The sequence below is a fragment of the Salvelinus sp. IW2-2015 genome, unplaced genomic scaffold (genome assembly GCF_002910315.2).
Source record: "Salvelinus sp. IW2-2015 unplaced genomic scaffold, ASM291031v2 Un_scaffold4313, whole genome shotgun sequence".
NCBI classification, from domain to species: domain Eukaryota; kingdom Metazoa; phylum Chordata; class Actinopteri; order Salmoniformes; family Salmonidae; genus Salvelinus; species Salvelinus sp. IW2-2015.
In genome coordinates, this window is record NW_019945584.1 from 1 (window position 1) to 16819 (window position 16819).

Sequence of the window (16819 nt, forward strand, 5' to 3'; positions counted from 1 at the left end):
ATTCGTAACAGTGTAGGATAGTCTCTACAAATACAGTAAGTACATAATATATTATATGAGCAGTTAGAGTCTAATTAGTGTATTTTTTCTTCTGTGTCTTTATCTTCTAGATTTCAGTTATCGACACGCGCTGCTCTGGTGAGTGTGCTCGGTATATCTGTTGATACTCTTATAGGATCTTTAATCTATAAGAATGAATGTCTTAATGTGTTTTTTGCAGGGGGATCGCTAATATCTAAGGACTACCAACACTTTTCTCAATCAAGTATCTAACACAATTTGGAGACTTTTACATCGGGACAGAGGGTGGCACAGGGCAGAGGTTCGTGAATGAAGATGAGCTGAGAAGCAGTGAGGTTGAGATCAACTATTCCAGAACGCAAACACATGCAAAGATCCAGATGACTGCAATCTAACACTTGTACGCTCCATCATCCTTGACAACCTCTTAACTGGGACCAATATATCACGTATCAGAACTGATGGCTTGATCAAGGAGTCGGGTGTGCGACATTGGTAAAATAACCCACGTTGTCTTCTTGTTGCATGAAGTTTCATTCTCGGATCTGGGCTGGAACGGAGAAAGCTGAAATTCAAGGATTAGGATTCAATTTGGTATTTTCATTTCTCTTTCCGTTGTGTGCTAGAAAATTGGTGGATGAAAGGGGACGACACATATTCATAATAGATACTTGCTCATATAATTCGTCTTCTTAATGAGTAAAAGCCAAATCTTCACATCAGGAAATCTCCATCATAGATCGCAAATTGTTAACAAATGTTTGTTTCACTCTTGGATGGTTACTGGATGAGTGGGCGACTTGGCCCCTGTGATTTGGCACAGAAGAACAGATTGTTCCTTGTGACGTCACATAATGCAACCTTTTTGATGGAATAGATGGCTGGCTGACACAACATTTTCTCATCTCAGTAGGAGTTAGGAAATCTGCTTATTTCCCATGCACTGGCTCTCCAGTGTAGGATATTACTACCCGGGATTCATGGACCAGCAGCCATAAGAATCACCTTCAGGGAGGTGTGATTTTGACCAGGGTTGGACAGTAGGGTAGCGAGGTTTGTGTGTCAATGACAACCCACAAAGAAGGAGAGAGTACTTCTCGGAAGAGATTTCAAGTGACTGGAGGACTCCTGGCGCCAGCAGAATCATCTTACACATAAAGACATCAAGGAGCCTCGGCCAACGACTCATAGTGCCGTACATTTACGCTATGTTTTCTTCCTGTTGGAATTCATAGTGCAATCAGGGATCAGTTTTGCACACAAATGTTTCGCAAATACAGAGACGAGAGATGCCCAAGACTCTGGACTGAGATGTACATTTCCACCCCGGTGGTGGTGTTTCATACAACACAGCAAGAATGCAGGGAAAAAAGCTCTCCTTCGGCGAAAGAAAGAGAACCAGGCTCACACTGGAATAAGAGAGCATTTTTCGTCACTTTTACAATCTAGAATTAAATGTCACTGGGAAAACTGGCTTTTCAACAGCTTGTGAAGGGCAATCTGATTTTCTATGAAGAAGACATGAAAGAGGCTGGCATTGATGTCAATGAAGCTTCAGTGTACTCAGGATTGTGCACACAGATCTTTAAAGAAGAATGTGGGCTGTACCAGGACAAGGTGTACTGCTTTGTTCATCTGAGCATTCAGGAGTTTCTGGCTGCTGTATATGTGTTCCTCTCATTCATCAACAACAATGCGAATCTAATGGCCGAACCTCAATCAACGTCCAGGAACCTTTCTGCGCTGTTCAGAGACAAGCATAAAGTTACTGTCTACAAGAGTGCTGTTGATAAAGCCTTACAAAGTGAGACAGGAAATCTGGACCTTTTCCTTCGCTTCCTTCTGGGCCTCTCACTGGAGTCCAATCAGAAGCACTTACGAGGTCTACTGACAAAGACAAGAAGCAGCTCACAGAGCCATAAAAAAACAGTCAAGTACATCAAGGAGAAGATCAGGGAGAATCCCTCTCCAGAGAGGTGCATCAATCTGTTCCACTGTCTGAATGAACTGAATGARCATTCTCTAGTGGAGGAGATCCAAAGCTACCTGAGATCAGGAAGTCTCTCAAAACCCAAACTGTCACCTGCACAGTGGTCAGCTCTGGTCTTTGTGTTGCTGACTTCAGAAAAGGAGCTGGATGTGTTTGACCTGAAGAAATACTCCAGATCAGAGGAAGGTCTTCTGAGGCTGCTGCCAGTGGTCAAAGCCTCCAGAGCTGTTCTGTGAGTAAATAAAATGACATATAAGAACTAATCATCAGGAAGCAATATTCAGTTTAGGGAAAAATATGTATTGTAATATGTTTATATTATTATGTTGAAAAACATATTGAATAAATGCTTTGATTTTTACATTAGTATAACATTTTGACCATACAGTTCTAGGAGACGGAAGTTTAATCTATATGTTGTTTGGGAGAATAAACCAAATGCATCTGCCATTGTCCATCTACGCTACTGGTGTTAAATTAACAGTGTGTTTGTGAAGTCATGATGAACTCTTTGTCAGGCTGTCAGGCTGTGGAGTCACAGAGGAAGGCTGTGCTTCTCTGGTCTCAGCTCTGAGGTCAAACCCCTCACACTCGAGAGAGCTGGATCTGAGTAACAATGACCTGAAGGATTCAGGAGTGAAGCTGCTCTCTGATGGACTGGGGAGTCCCAACTGTAAACTGGAGTCTCTGAGGTCAGTATTCCTGTTGTTGGTCAACAAGTGATAACTGTTCACCAGATCCACATGTGTTTACCAGACACACATGGTCCACACCATATGTGTTTGGACAGTGAAGCTTACCGTTTTAAATGTGGTGCTGTACTCCAGCATTTTGGATTTCAGATATAATTTTTCATAATCTAACATTTTATTTGAGGTTAATGGTGAGAGGTTAGTATGTTTTGTTGTAGCCGTTATTTGTTTTAGCCATTATTATTTTAGCCATTATTATTTATTAGCCATGATCTTTCTCAATCATGGCAGTCACAGGCTTGATGTAGTCATTACGTTCAAAGAATATGGGACCAAATACTATACTTTTGACTACTTTAATACACTATAAGTGAATTGGTCAGATTTAGAGGTCGACCGATTATGATTTTTCAACGCCGATTCCGATACCGATTATTGGAGGACCAAAAAAATCCGATACCGATTAATTGGCCGATTTTTATATATATTTGTAATAATGACAATTACAATAATACTGAATGAACACTTATTTTAACTTAATATAATACATAAATAAAATATATTTAGTCTCAAATAAATCATGAATCATGCTCAATTTTGTTTAAATAACGCAAAAACACAGTGTTGGAGAAGAAACTAAAAGTGCAATATGTGCCATGTAAAAAAGCTAACATTTAAGTTCCTTGCTCAGAACATATGAAAGCTGGTGGTTCAATATTCCCAGTTAAGAAGTTTTCTATTGTAGTTATTATAGGAATAATGACACATCGACGATTTCTCTCTATACCATTTGTATTTCATATACCTTTGACTATTGGATGTTTTAATAGGTACTTTAGTATTGCCAGCCTAATCTCAGGAGTTGATAGGCTTGAAGTCATAAACAGCGTGTGCATCAAACATTGCTAAGAGCTGCTGGCAAACGCAGTAAGGTTTGAATGAATGCTTACGAACCTGCTGCTGTCTACCACAGCTTAGTCAGACTGCACTATCAAATATCAAATCATAGACTTAATTCTAATATAATAAAAACATAAATACGAGCCTTTGGTCATTAATACGGTCAAATCCGGAAACTATAATTTCAAATACAAAACGTTTATTCTTTCAGTGAAATATGGAACCGTTCCGTATTTTATCGAACAGGTGGCAACCCTAAGTTTAAATATTGCTGTTACATTGCACAACCTTCAATGTTATGTTATAATTATGTAAAATTCTGGCAAATTAGTTCATAACGAGCCAGGCGGTCCAAACTGTTGCATATACCCTGACTCTGCTTGCACAACGCAAGAGAAGTGACACAATTTCCCAAGTTAATATTGCCTTTGTGGGAGTGAATGGATACAGGCTGGTAAAAACAGGAAACTAAGACATAATGGCCAAAGCCATTATAAAGGRTTAGTGTAAACTTAGAGTACATTGTCTATTGTCTAGGACAGGAAACTAAAGCAAGGCCATAAATGCATAGAATAGCTGGGAAAACCGAGGTCAGAGGGACATACAAAAGAGGGGGCCAGCCAAATGACCAACAGATGGACTATAGGCATAATACATATTTATATTAGGACASTGAGAAGGTCCTGGCACCATTGTAATCTAATCAAGAGCGGATACAGGCGTTATTGGGCATGAACAAGCAGGAAGCCTGAAAATGAAAGACAATGGTAACATATGACGTATGAGAAGTAACTTAATGTGCGTATGTAAAAAACTCATTTTTATGTGTGTGTATAAAAACAGAGCCAGGGCTTAGGAAAGGTGGTCTTTCCGCGGACTGACACGGCTTGTGATACATTGTATTAAAAGCCTATGTTGATCTCACAAGTTCTTGTAAGTGTTATATTTCTGAGACGATTATCCACGACACCTTCTAACATGAATTTCTTTTAACTAAATATGAAGGTTTAAAAATATATACTTCTGTGTATTGATTTTAAGAAAGCCATTGATGTTTAAGGTTAGGTACATTTGTGCAAAAATTGTGCTTGTTTCAGCAATGCGCTTTTGTTAAATCATCACCCGTTTGGCGAAGTTGAAGCAGGCTGTGATTCGATGATAAATTAACAGCCACCGCGTTGATTATATGCAACGCAGGACAAGCTAGTTAACCTAGTAATATCATCAACCAGGTGTAGTTAGCTAGTGATTATGTGAAGATTGATTGTTTTTTATAAGATGAGTTTAATGCTAGCTAGCAACTTACCTTGGCTCCTTGCTGCACTCGCAAAACAGGTGGTCAGCCTGCCACGCAGTTTCCTCGTGGATTGCAATTTAATCGGCCATAATCGACATCCAAAAATGCAGATTACCGATTGTTATGAAAACTTGAAATCGGCCCTACTTAATCGACCATGCAGATTAATCGTCAACCTCTTTTCAGAATATTTATGACTTCTTCAAATAGGGGGACTAGATACATAAAGTGCTTACATTTTTCTAAATCGTGAAACGGATACAGTGGCTTGCGAAAGTATCCACCCCCCTGGCATTTTTCCTATTTTGTTGCCTTACAACCTGGAATTAAAATAGATTTATGGGTGTAACGATAGTCTATTTCGTCCTCCTCATCGGACGAGGAGAGGCGAGAAGGATCGGAGGACCAATTTGCAGTGGTAAGTTTCCATGATATTTAATAAACACGAAAACAATATACGATACAAAAACAACAAACGAAAATACCGTAACAGTCCCGTGTGGTGAAACACTAACACAGGAACAAACACTCACAAACCAAACGTGAAACCCCAGCTGCCTAAGTATGATTCTCAATCAGGGACAACGATTGACAACTGCCTCTGATTGAGAATCATACCAGGCCGAACCCAAAATCCCAACATAGAAAACACACATAGACAACCCACCCCAACTCACGCCCTGACCATACTAAATAAATACAAAACAAGGGAAAATAAAGCCAGGAACGTGACAATGGGGGGTTTGTATCATTTGATTTACACAGCATGCCTACCACTTTGAAGATGCAAAATAATTTTTTTGGTGAAACAAGCAAGAAATAAGACAGAAAAACTGAAAACTTGTGTGTGCATAACTATTCACCCCCCCAAAGTAAATTCTTTGTAGAGCAACCTTTTGCAGAAATTACAGCTGCAAGTCTCTTGGGGTATGTCTCTATAAGCTTGGCACATCTAGCCACTGGGATTTTTGCCCATTCAACAAGGAAAAACTGCTCCAGCTCCTTCAAGTTGGATGGGCTCCGCTGGTGTACAGCAATCTTTAAGTCATACCACAGATTCTCAATTGGATTGAGGTCTGGGCTTTGACTAGGCCATTCCAAGACATTTAAAATGTTTCCCCTGAAACCACGAGTGTTGCTTTAGCAGTATGCTTAGGGGCATTGTCCTGCTGGAAGGTGAACCTCCGTCCCAGTCTCAAATCTCTGGAAGACTGAAACAGGTTTCCCTCAAGAATTTACCTGTATTTAGCGCATCCATCATTCCTTCAATTCTGACCAGTTTCCCTGCCGATGAAAAACATCCCCACAGCATGATAATAGCGTTTTCCTTGATGAAGAAAAGGCTCAATTTTAGTCTCATCTGACCAGAGTATTTTCTTCCATATGTTTGGGGAGTCTCCCACATGGCTTTTGGTGAACACCAAATGTGCTTGCTTATTTTTTTCTTTAATTTAAGCAATGGCTTTTTTCTGTCCGCTCTTCCATAAAGCCCAGTTCTGTGGGGTGTACGGCTTAAAGTGGTCCTATGGACAGGTACTCCACCGGAGAATAACCCATTCAGGCTTAACCTTGTTCTCTTTGTTGCCTCTCTGATTAATGCTCTCCTTGCCTGGACCGGGAGTTTTGATGGGCGGCCTTCTCTTGGCAGGTTTGTTGTGGTGCCATATTCTTTCCATTTTTTAATAATGGATTTAATGGTGCTCCGTGGAATGTTCAAAGTTTCAGATATTTTTTTATAACCCAACCCTGATCTGTACTTCTCCACAACATTGTCCCTGACCTGTATGGAGAGCTCCTTGGTCTTCATGGTGCTGCCCCTTGCTTAGTGGTGTTTTGGCCTTTTAGAACAGGTGCATATGTAACAGTATAGCTTCCGTCCCTCTCCTCACCCCTACCTGGGCTCGAACCAGGGACCCTCTGCACACATCAACAACTGACACCCACGAAGCATCATTACCCATCGCGCCACAAAAGCCGCTGCCCTTGCAGAGCAAGGGGAACAACTACTTCACGGTCTCAGAGCGAGTGACGTCACCGATTGAAACGCTATTAGCGCGCACCACCTCTAACACATCGGTTACATATCTATACTCAGATCATGTGACAGATCATGTGACACTTAGATTGCACACAGGTGAACGTCAACTAATTATGTGACTTCTAAAGGTAATTGGTTGCACCAGATCTTATTTAGGGGCTTCATAGCAAAGGGGGTAAATACATATGCAAGCAACACTTCTGTTTTTTAAAATTATTTTTTTATAAGTAATTTTTTTCATTTCACTTCACCAATTTGGACTATTTACATTGTCCATTACATTAAATACAAACACAAATTTAAATGAATTTAAATTGCAGGTTGTAACGCAACAAAATAGGAAAACGCCATGAATACTTTGCAAGGCACTGTATGTATGAAAATACCCTCAAATAAAAGGTAACATTAAATAGTGTCACCTCATATGAAACATTTGATCTCAAATCCAAAATGTTAGAGTATAGAGACACATTTAAAATGTTAGCTTCACTGTCAAAATAGATATGGTGTGGACTGTATACTCAATATAATCTAAATCTGATACCCCAATGTCTGTCTTTTGACTGAGTAGACTGGTCTGGTCAGTCTACTCAAATATTTGTTCTATACATTTTTCTGTCTACAAGTTACGTTATGATCATTCATAATAATGATACATTTATTTATGAATAGCTATGGCAGGTCCCAGGACACTGATTTATCTGAATATGTTGAAAAATATACTGCCACTATTTAAACCACCAAAGAATAGCAGTGTGATTTTAATATGATTTTACTCTTTGTCAGGCTGTCAGGCTGTGGAGTCACAGAGGAAGGCTGTGCTTTTCTTATCTCAGCTCTGAAGTCAAATCCCTCACACCTGAGAGAGCTGGACCTGAGCTACAATGACCTGAATGAATCAGGAGTGAAGCTGCTCTCTGCTGGACTGGGGAATCCCCACTGTAAACTGGAGACTCTGAGGTCAGTGTTCCTGTAGTTGGTCAACAAGTGATAACTGTTCACCAGATCCATATGTGTTTACCAGGCACACATAGTCCACACCATATGTGTTTGGACAGTGAAGCATACCATTTTTGGTGTAGAGAAGAGTAGGCAGGAGGCAGGTTTCGAACTACGGGTTTATTGAAGCACCACAGATAAAAGCGCAACGAAACCCAAAGACAAAGACAAACGACAGAGGGAGTGTCACGTCCGTCGTAACGAGGAGACCAAGGCACAGCGTGATTGGAATACATTCTTCTTTTATTAAAACGAAGAACACTAAACAAACTAACAAAATAACAAACAAACGTGAAACTAAACAACTAGTGCTGACATGCAACTACACATAGACAATACCCCACATAATACCCAAGGAATATTGCTACCTAAATATGGTCCCCAATCAGAGACAACAATAAACAGCTGCCTCTGATTGGGAACCAATCCAGGCAACCATAGACATATAAACAACTAGATATACAAAAAACCTTGACATACAAAACCCCTAGACAACATTAAACTACACAAACCACCCTCATCACACCCTGATCTAACCAAAATAATAAAGGAAACAAAGATAACTAAGGACAGGGCATGACAGTACCCCCCCCCCCCCCCCCAAAGGTGCGGACTTCCGGCCGCAAACCTAAACCTATATGAGTGGGAGGGTCTGGGTGGGCATCTAACCTTGGTGGCGGCTCTGGTTCTGGACGCCGCCCCCCTTCACACTGAGTCCGCTCTTGTAGTGCTGACCCGTGGCTCATCTTCGGAGGCTCTGGACTGCGGATCCTCGCCGTAGGCCCCGGGCTGGGGACCCTCGCTGCGTGGATCATTGCTGGATGTTCTGGACAGGGGACCGTCGCTGGAGACCCCGGACTGGGGACCGTCGCTGGAGACCCCGGACTGGGGACCGTCGTTGGAGGCCCCGGACTGTGGCCCGTCGTTGGAGGCTCCGGACTGTGGCTCGTCGTTGGAGGCTCCGGACTGTTGCCCGTTGTTGGAGGTTCCGGACTGTGGCCAGTCGTTGGAGGTTCCGGACTGTGGCCCATCGTTGGAGGTTCCGGACTGTGGCCGTCGTTGAAGGTTCCGGACTGTGGCCCGTCGCCGGACGCTCTGGACTGGGTACTGTCGCCGGACGCTCTGGACTGGGTACTGGGTACGCCGGACGCTCTGGACTGCCGAGACACACTGGAGGCCTGGTGCGTGGTGCTGGCACTGGTGGTACCGGGCTGGGGACATGCACCTCAGGGCGAGTGCGGGGAGGAGGAACAGGGCGTACTGGGCGTTGGAGGCGCACAGGAAGCCTGGTGCATGGTGTTGGCACTGGTGGTACTGGACTGGTGACATGCACCTCAGGGCGAGTGCGGGGAGGAGGAACAGGGCATACTGGACCCTGGAGGTGCACAGGAAGCCTGGTGCGTGGTGTTGGCACTGGTGGTACTGGGCAAATGCGAGGAGCTGGAATATAGCGCACCGGGCTAGAATAGCGCACTAGTGACACCGTGCGCATCTCTCCATAACACGGTGCCTGACCAGTTACACGCTCCCCAGGGTAAGCACGAGGAGTTGGCTCAGGTTTCCTACCTGACTCAGCCAATCTCCTCGTGTGCCCCCCCTGACAAAAAATCTTGGGGCTGCCTCTCGGGCTTCTGTGTTAGCCGTGTACCTTCATATCGTCGCCGTGCCTCTATTCTCCGGTATTTTTCCTCGTAGTATCGCCGTTCCGCTTCACTGCCTCTAACTCCTCCTTAGGATGGCGATACTCCCTCGGCTGTGTCCAGGGTCCTGCTCCATCTAATATTTCCTCTCAGGTCCATTTCCCCATTAAGCTCTGTTCCTCCTTTTCATGCTGCTTGGTCCTGGTTTGGTGGGTTATTCTGTCACGTTCGTCATAACGAGAAGACCAAGGTGCAGCGTGATTGGAATACATTCTTCTTTTATTAAAACAAAGAACACTTAAACAAACTAACAAAACAACAAAACGAATGTGAAGCTATAATGCAACTACACATAGACAATAACCCACAAAATACCCAAGGAATATGGCTACCTAAATATGGTCCCCGATCAAAGACAACAATAAACGCCTCTGATTGGGAACCAATCCAGGCAACCATAGACATATAAACACCTAGATATACAAAAAACCTTGACATACAAAACCCCCTAGCCAATACAAAAACTACACAAACCACCCTTGTCACACCCTGACCTAACCAAAATAATAAAGAAAACAAAGATAACTAAGGTCAGGGCATGACAGGGAGTATATATACAGTGAGAGTACGGCCAGGACGTCCCGCGCAGGAACCCAGCACCTCTTCGGGACCGTACCCCTCCCAGTCGACCAGGTACTGGAGAGACCCTCCACCACGCCGTGAGTACAACAGGCTGCGGTCGGAGTATGCCGGGGCCCCCTCGACATCCAAGGGGGAATGTGCGTCGTGGGGTCCAGTACTAGCCAAGGGACCAGCTGCCACCGGCCTGAGGAGAGATGCATTGAATAAAGGTGAGAAATGGTAATTGACGGGGATCTGTAATCTGTACGTTGACTCTCCTCAGGACTTTGAACTGCCCCACAAACTGCGGGCTCATCTTCCGGCAAGGAAGGCAGAGAAAGCCAGACCCTGTCACCGGGGTGAAAGACCGGGGCCACACTGCGGTGACGATCGACCTGTGTCTTCTGCCAGAGGATGATGCGCTGGAGACAGGTGTATGCTGTGTTCCATACCTCCTCGGTGTGCCGGAACCAATGGTCCACCGCAGGAGCCTCAATCTGACTCCGGTGCCAGGGTGCCAGGGCTGGAAGATAGCCTAGAACACACTGAAAGGGTGTGAGGTTAGTAGAGGAGTGACGGAGGGAATTTTGTGCGTATTCTGCCCAATGCAGAAACGTAGCCCTCTCCCCAGGCTGTTCCTGACAGTAACTACAAAGGTACCTACCCGGTTCCTGATTTACCTTTTCCACCTGCCCATTAGATTGGGGACGCTACCCGGAGGTGAGGCTGACCGTGACCCCCAGTTGTTCCTTGAAGGCCTTCCAGACCATGGATAAACACGATGCCTTCCGGGATCCCGTAGTGGCGGAAGACATGAGAGAAGAGCGCCTTTGCGGTCTGCATGGCCGTAGGGAGACCAGGCAGAGGAATCAAACGACAGGCTTTATAAAACCGGTCCACAATGACCAGGATGGTGGTGTGCCCCTCCGTGTGGGGACGGTCTTTGACAAAGTCCATGGAAAGACCAGGGTCATTGTGGAACCGGCAGTGGGTGGAGTTTGCCATAGGGGAGGTGTCTCGGTGTCTGCTCTGTGCACAGGTGGAGCAGGAAGAGAGGTGGGCCACCAGTACTTGGCAGAGAGACAGTCGATATTATGGGCTATACCTGGGTGCCCCGACACAGGTGCTGTGTGTACCCAGGTGAGGAGACAGTCCCACACATCAGAGGGCACGTAGATACGCCCCTTGGGACAGTGGGCAGGTGAGGGCTCCCGTGGCAGGGCTCAACGGATGTCCGCGTCCACATTCCACACAACAAAAGCGGCGATCCAGCAGTGCGTTGTGAGAGAACATCCCCTACTCCGACATCGGAGGTGTCCATCTCCATGATGAAGGGCAAAGACGGGTCAGGATGAGCCAGAACAGGTGTGTTCGTAAAACGTTCCTTGAGCCCACGGAAGGCTTCATTGGCCTCCTCATTCCAGAGCATCTGTTGTGGACCTTCCTTCAGGAGGGAGGTGAGAGGAGCCACCACTGTGCTGAAACCCCTAATGAAGCGCCTGAAAAAATTGGAAAACCTAGGAAGCGCTGCACCGCCTTTGTTGGATGGTTCAGGCCACGACCGTACCACGACCATACTGCACTGACCCTCTGCTCTTCCATCTCTACTCCCACCGTGGTTATCCGAGCCCAGGAAGGAGACCGCCTGCTGAAAGAAAAGGCACTACTCCGCCTTGGCGTACAGGTGATGCCCTATCAGCCTCTCCGAGACGGACCTGACATGAGAGACATGTTGCTCGCGTGTAGTGGAGTACACCAATATGTTGTCTATGTACACGCCTGCACAGCGACCCAACATCTCTCTAAACACCTCTATAATGAAAGCATTACCCTGTATTTGTAGTGCCCGGTGCTGATGCTGAAGGCGATTTTCCATTCATCCCCCTCTCTGATGCGCACCAGGTTGTAGGCACTGCGTCAATCCATTTTGGTAAAGTACTGAGTACCGTGCATCTGTTTGATCACAGTGGATATGAGAGGCAGGGGATAACTGAAATTAACAGTTGCCTCATTCAGTATCCAGTAATCGATACAAGGGCGGAGACTTCCGTCCTTCTTCTTCACGAAAAATAAACTGGAGGAGGCCGGAGAGGTTGGTGGACGGAGGAATCTTTTGCCCAGCGCCTCCTGGACGTAGACCTCCGTGGCTTTGGTCTCTGCATGCGAGAGAGGGCAGATGTGCTCCCGCGGGAGGGTAGATTCAGGCAGTAGGTTGATAGTGCAGTCCCATGGGCAATGAGGGGGCAGGCACGTGGCACGAGTCTTCGAAAAAGCCACCTGTAGGTCCCGATATTCTTCCAGGATAGGGACGTGGTTGGCCTGGTCTGGACTTTCCACGGAGGTGGCAGAGATAGACACAGAGACACCTCCCCTGACACTCATGCGACCAACCCAACAACCTCCTCTCTGGCCATGATATCCTAGGGTTATGCAACTGTAACGAGGGGAAACGTAAAACTACGGGATGTGCAGGAGAGTCTAAGATGAGGAAAGTGATGCGTTCATTGTGGTTGTGAACAACTGCGAAGGAAATGGGAATCACGGTCTGGCACACCAGTCCTGTTCCAAGGGGAAGGTTGTCTAGGGCATGGACTGGGATAGGGGTTTTTAAAGGGAATAGAGGAATGCCTAATGATAAGGCCACTGACCGGTCTAGGAAATTGCCTGCAGCACCTGAGTCCAATAGGGCAGGACTAAGTGGGGTGCCAGGATAGTCCGGGAAGGTGAAAGGAAGGAGGGCAGGCTGGGTGGACAGAGAGGAGCAAGGCACGTCCACACCTACCTGGGAAGGTGTCAGGAAGGAGGACGGGCTGGGTGGACAGAGAGGAGCAAGGCACGTCCATGCCTACCTGGGAAGGTGACAGGAAGGAGGACGGGCTTGGTGGACAGAGAGGAGCAAGGCACGTCCATGCCTACCTGGGACAATGACAGGAAGGAGGACGGGCTTGGTGGACAGAGAGGAGCAAGGCACGTCCATTGCTCTACCTGGGAAGGTTGACAGCAAGGGGGCGGGCTAGGGTGGAACAGGAGGCAGCAAGGCACGTCCATGCCTACCTCGGAAGGTGCAGGGAAGGAGGACGGGCTGAGGTGCCAGAGAGAGCAAGGCACGTCCATGCCTACCTCGGAAGGTGCTAGGAAGGAGGACGGGCTGGGTGGCCAGAGAGGAGCAAGGAACGTCCATGCCTACCTGGAAGGTGACAGGAAGGAGGACGGGTGGTGGACAGAGAGGAGCAAGCACGTCCATGCCTACCTGGGGAAGGTGACAGGGAGGGCGGGCTGGGGACAGAGAGGAGCAAGCACGTCCATGCCTACCTCGGGAAGGTGCAGGAAGGAGGACGGGTCGGTGGCCAGAGAGGAGCAAGGCACGTCCACGCCTACCTCGAAGGTGCAGGAAGGAGGACGGGCTGGTGGCCAGAGAGGAGCAAGGCACGTCCACGCCTACCTCGGAAGGTGCAGGAAGGGAGGACGGGCTGGGTGGCCGAGGAGCAGGCACGTCCATGTGCCTACCTGAAGGTGACAGGAAGGGAGGGCGGGCTGGGTGACAAGAGGAGCAAGGCACGTCCATGCCTACCTCGGAAGGTGACAGGAAGGAGGACGGGCTGGGTGGACAGAGAGGAGCAAGGCACGTCCATGCCTACCTCGGAAGGTGCAGGAAGGAGGACGGGCTGGGTGGCCAGAGAGGAGCAAGGCACGTCCATGCCTACCTCGGAAGGTGCAGGAGAGCTCCTCGGCATGTCGCTTCCTCGCCTGGTCTCCTTTTGGGACAGGTGTTCCAGGGGTGGTCCGACTCCCCACAGTAGGAGCAGAGACCCTGTTGACTGTGGCATTGACGTTACTCTGGGAGAAGGAGCATCATGCCCAACTCCATGAAGGTTCCTAGGAGAGACCCCCTGGATGGTCGATGACGGGCATGAGCTGGTCCAGTGTGAGGTCCTCATCGCCACAGGCCAGCTTGGTCTAGACGTCCGCCTGCATCCCGCAGAGAATCGTCAACAGGGCCTGGTTGTTCCAGCCAGTGGACGCAGCCACCGTCTGGAAACCCAAAGCGTACTCAGACTCTGTCCTGGACCCCTGGTGTAGACGGAGGAGACGCTCACCTCCTTCTCGACCCTCTGTTGGATTGTCGAAGACGGCACGGAAGAGTTGTGTGAATTGCACTTCTGGAACGACCCTCTCCCAGATGGAGTGTGCCCACTCCAGAGCCCAGCCTGTTAGCACCGAGATCATCAATGCCACCATGTCCCTCTCAGAGGCCGTCCCGGCATGATGGGCAAAGTGGTGGTGGTGTAGCCTGCAGATGGAGTACGGTCCGGAGCACCTCATCCATGGGAGTCCCGAGGTGCTCCAGGTACGAGTCGTGGTGGAGGAGCTCCTATAGCGGAGAGGTTCAGATGTCCTGCTGCTTCCTGTTCTCTTGGGTCGGTCATAATAAAGTTAAATCAAAAAGTACTCAGGAAATAGTAGGAGAGATTCCTCTCAGGAAAACAAGCAACATTTACAATGACCGACAAAGACAATGACAGAGGGAGTATATATACAGTGATAGAGTGGGGATTGGAACCAGGTGTGTGTAATGATGACGAGACAAGTACGGGGTTGATGAGTGAAGGGCGTTTGCCAGCAGCAGGTTTGGCAGCAGCTAGAAGGCCGGCTACGCCGAACACCTGAGCTGGACAGGAGGGGGAGCCAAAGAGAAGGCTGGTGTGACAGTTTTAAATTTGGCGCTATGCAACAACATTTTGGATTTGAGATAGAACGTTCCATAGTAGGTGACAGTACAGTCGTGGGCAAAAGTTTTGAGAATGACACAAATATACATTTTCACAAAGTCTGCTGTCTTTAGATATTTCTCTCAGATGTTACTATGGAATACTGAAGTATAATTACAAGCATTTCATAAGTCTCAAAGGCTTTTATTGACAATTACATGAAGTTGATGCAAAGAGTCAATATTTGCAGTGTTGACCCTTCTTTTTCAAGACCTCTGCAATCTGCCCTGGCATGCTGTCAATTAACTTCTGGGCCAAATCCTGACTGATGGCAGCCCATTCTTGCATAATCAATGCTTGGAGTTTGTCAGAACTTGTGGGTTTTTGTTTGTCCACCCGCCTCTTGAGGATTGACCACAAGTTCTCAATGCGATTAAGGTCTGGGAGTTTCCTGGCCATGGACCCAAAATATCAATGTTTTGTTCTCCAAGCCACTTAGTTTTGCCTTATGGCAAGGTGCTCCATCATGCTGGAAAAAGCATTGTTCGTCACCAAACTGTTCCTGGATGGTTGGAAGAAAATGCTCTCGGAGGATGTGTTGGTACCATTCTTTATTCATGGCCATGTTCTTAGGCAAAATTTTGAGTGAGCTCACTCCCTTGGCTGAGAAGCAACCCCACACATGAATGGTCTCAGGATGCTTTACTGTTGGCATGACACAGGACTGATGGTAGCGCTCGTCTTCTCTGGACAAGCTGTTTTCCGGATGCCTCAAACAATCGGAAAGGGGATTCATCAGAGAAAATGACTCTACCCCAGTCCTCAGCAGTCCAATCGCTGTACCTTTTGCAGAATATCAGTCTGTCCCTGATGTTTTTCCTGGAAAGAAGTGGCTTCTTTGCTGCCCTTCTTGACACRAGGCCATCCTCCWAAAGTCTTCYCCTCACTGTGCYTGCAGATGCACTCACACCTGCCTGCTGCCATTCCTGAGCAAGCTCTGTACTGGTGGTGCCCTGATCCCACAGCTGAATCAACTTTAGGAGACGGTCCTGGCACTTGCTGTACTTTCTTGGGCGCCTTGAAGCATTCTTCACAACAATTGAACCGCTCTCCTTGAGGTTCCTGATGATCCGATAAATGGTTGATTTAGGTGCAAACTTACTGGCAGCAATATCCTTGCCTGTGAAGCCCTTTTTTGTGCAAAGCAATGATGACGGCACGTGTTTCTTTGCAGGTTACCATAGTCAACAGAGGAAGAACAATGATTCCAAGGACCACCCTCCTTTTGAAGCTTCCAGTCTGTTATTCGAACTCGATCAGCATGACAGAGTGATTTCCAGCCTTGTCCTCGTCTACACTCACACCTGATTTAATGAGAGAATCACTGACATGATGTCAGCTGGTCCTTTTGTGGCAGGGCTGAAATGCAGTGGGAATGTTTTCTGGGGAATCAGTTAATTTGCATGGCAAAGAGGGACTTTGCAATTAATTGAAATTCATCTGATCACTTTTCATAACATTCTGGAGTATATGCAAATTGCCGTCATACAAACTGAGGCAGCATACTTTGTGAAAATTAATATTTGTGTCATTCTCAAAACTTTTGGCTACGACTGTACAGAATGTCACCTTTTATTTAACGGGTTTCATAAATATACACTTTACTGTTTAGAAATGAAAGCACCTTAACCTTTCACGAGTATCTACCCCGGGTCCGGGAGCACCCCCCACCCCCCCCACACTGAGTAGCATAGCCTAGCATAGCGTCACAATTAAATAGTAGCATCTAAATATCATTAAATCACAAGTCCAAGACACCTAATGAAAGAAACAGATCTTGTGAATAAAGCCACCATTTCAGATTTTTAAAATGTTTTACAGGGAAGACAAAATATGTAAATCTATTAGCTAA

The 16819-nt window shown here is 46.7% G+C and overlaps 1 protein-coding gene across 1 annotated transcript in view; it reads left to right on the forward strand.

The window, feature by feature from the left end:
- The first annotated feature begins 1485 nt into the window (after positions 1 to 1485).
- The window catches only part of LOC139026287 (ribonuclease inhibitor-like), a 31324-nt gene continuing 15990 nt past the window's right edge, over positions 1486 to 16819 (forward strand). The window contains exons 1-3 of the mRNA XM_070441585.1: positions 1486 to 2243; positions 2530 to 2703; positions 7725 to 7898. Of these exons, the coding sequence (XP_070297686.1) occupies positions 1543 to 2243; positions 2530 to 2703; positions 7725 to 7898 (1049 nt within the window). The 5' untranslated portion in view covers positions 1486 to 1542. The remainder of the gene's footprint in view (positions 2244 to 2529; positions 2704 to 7724; positions 7899 to 16819) is intronic.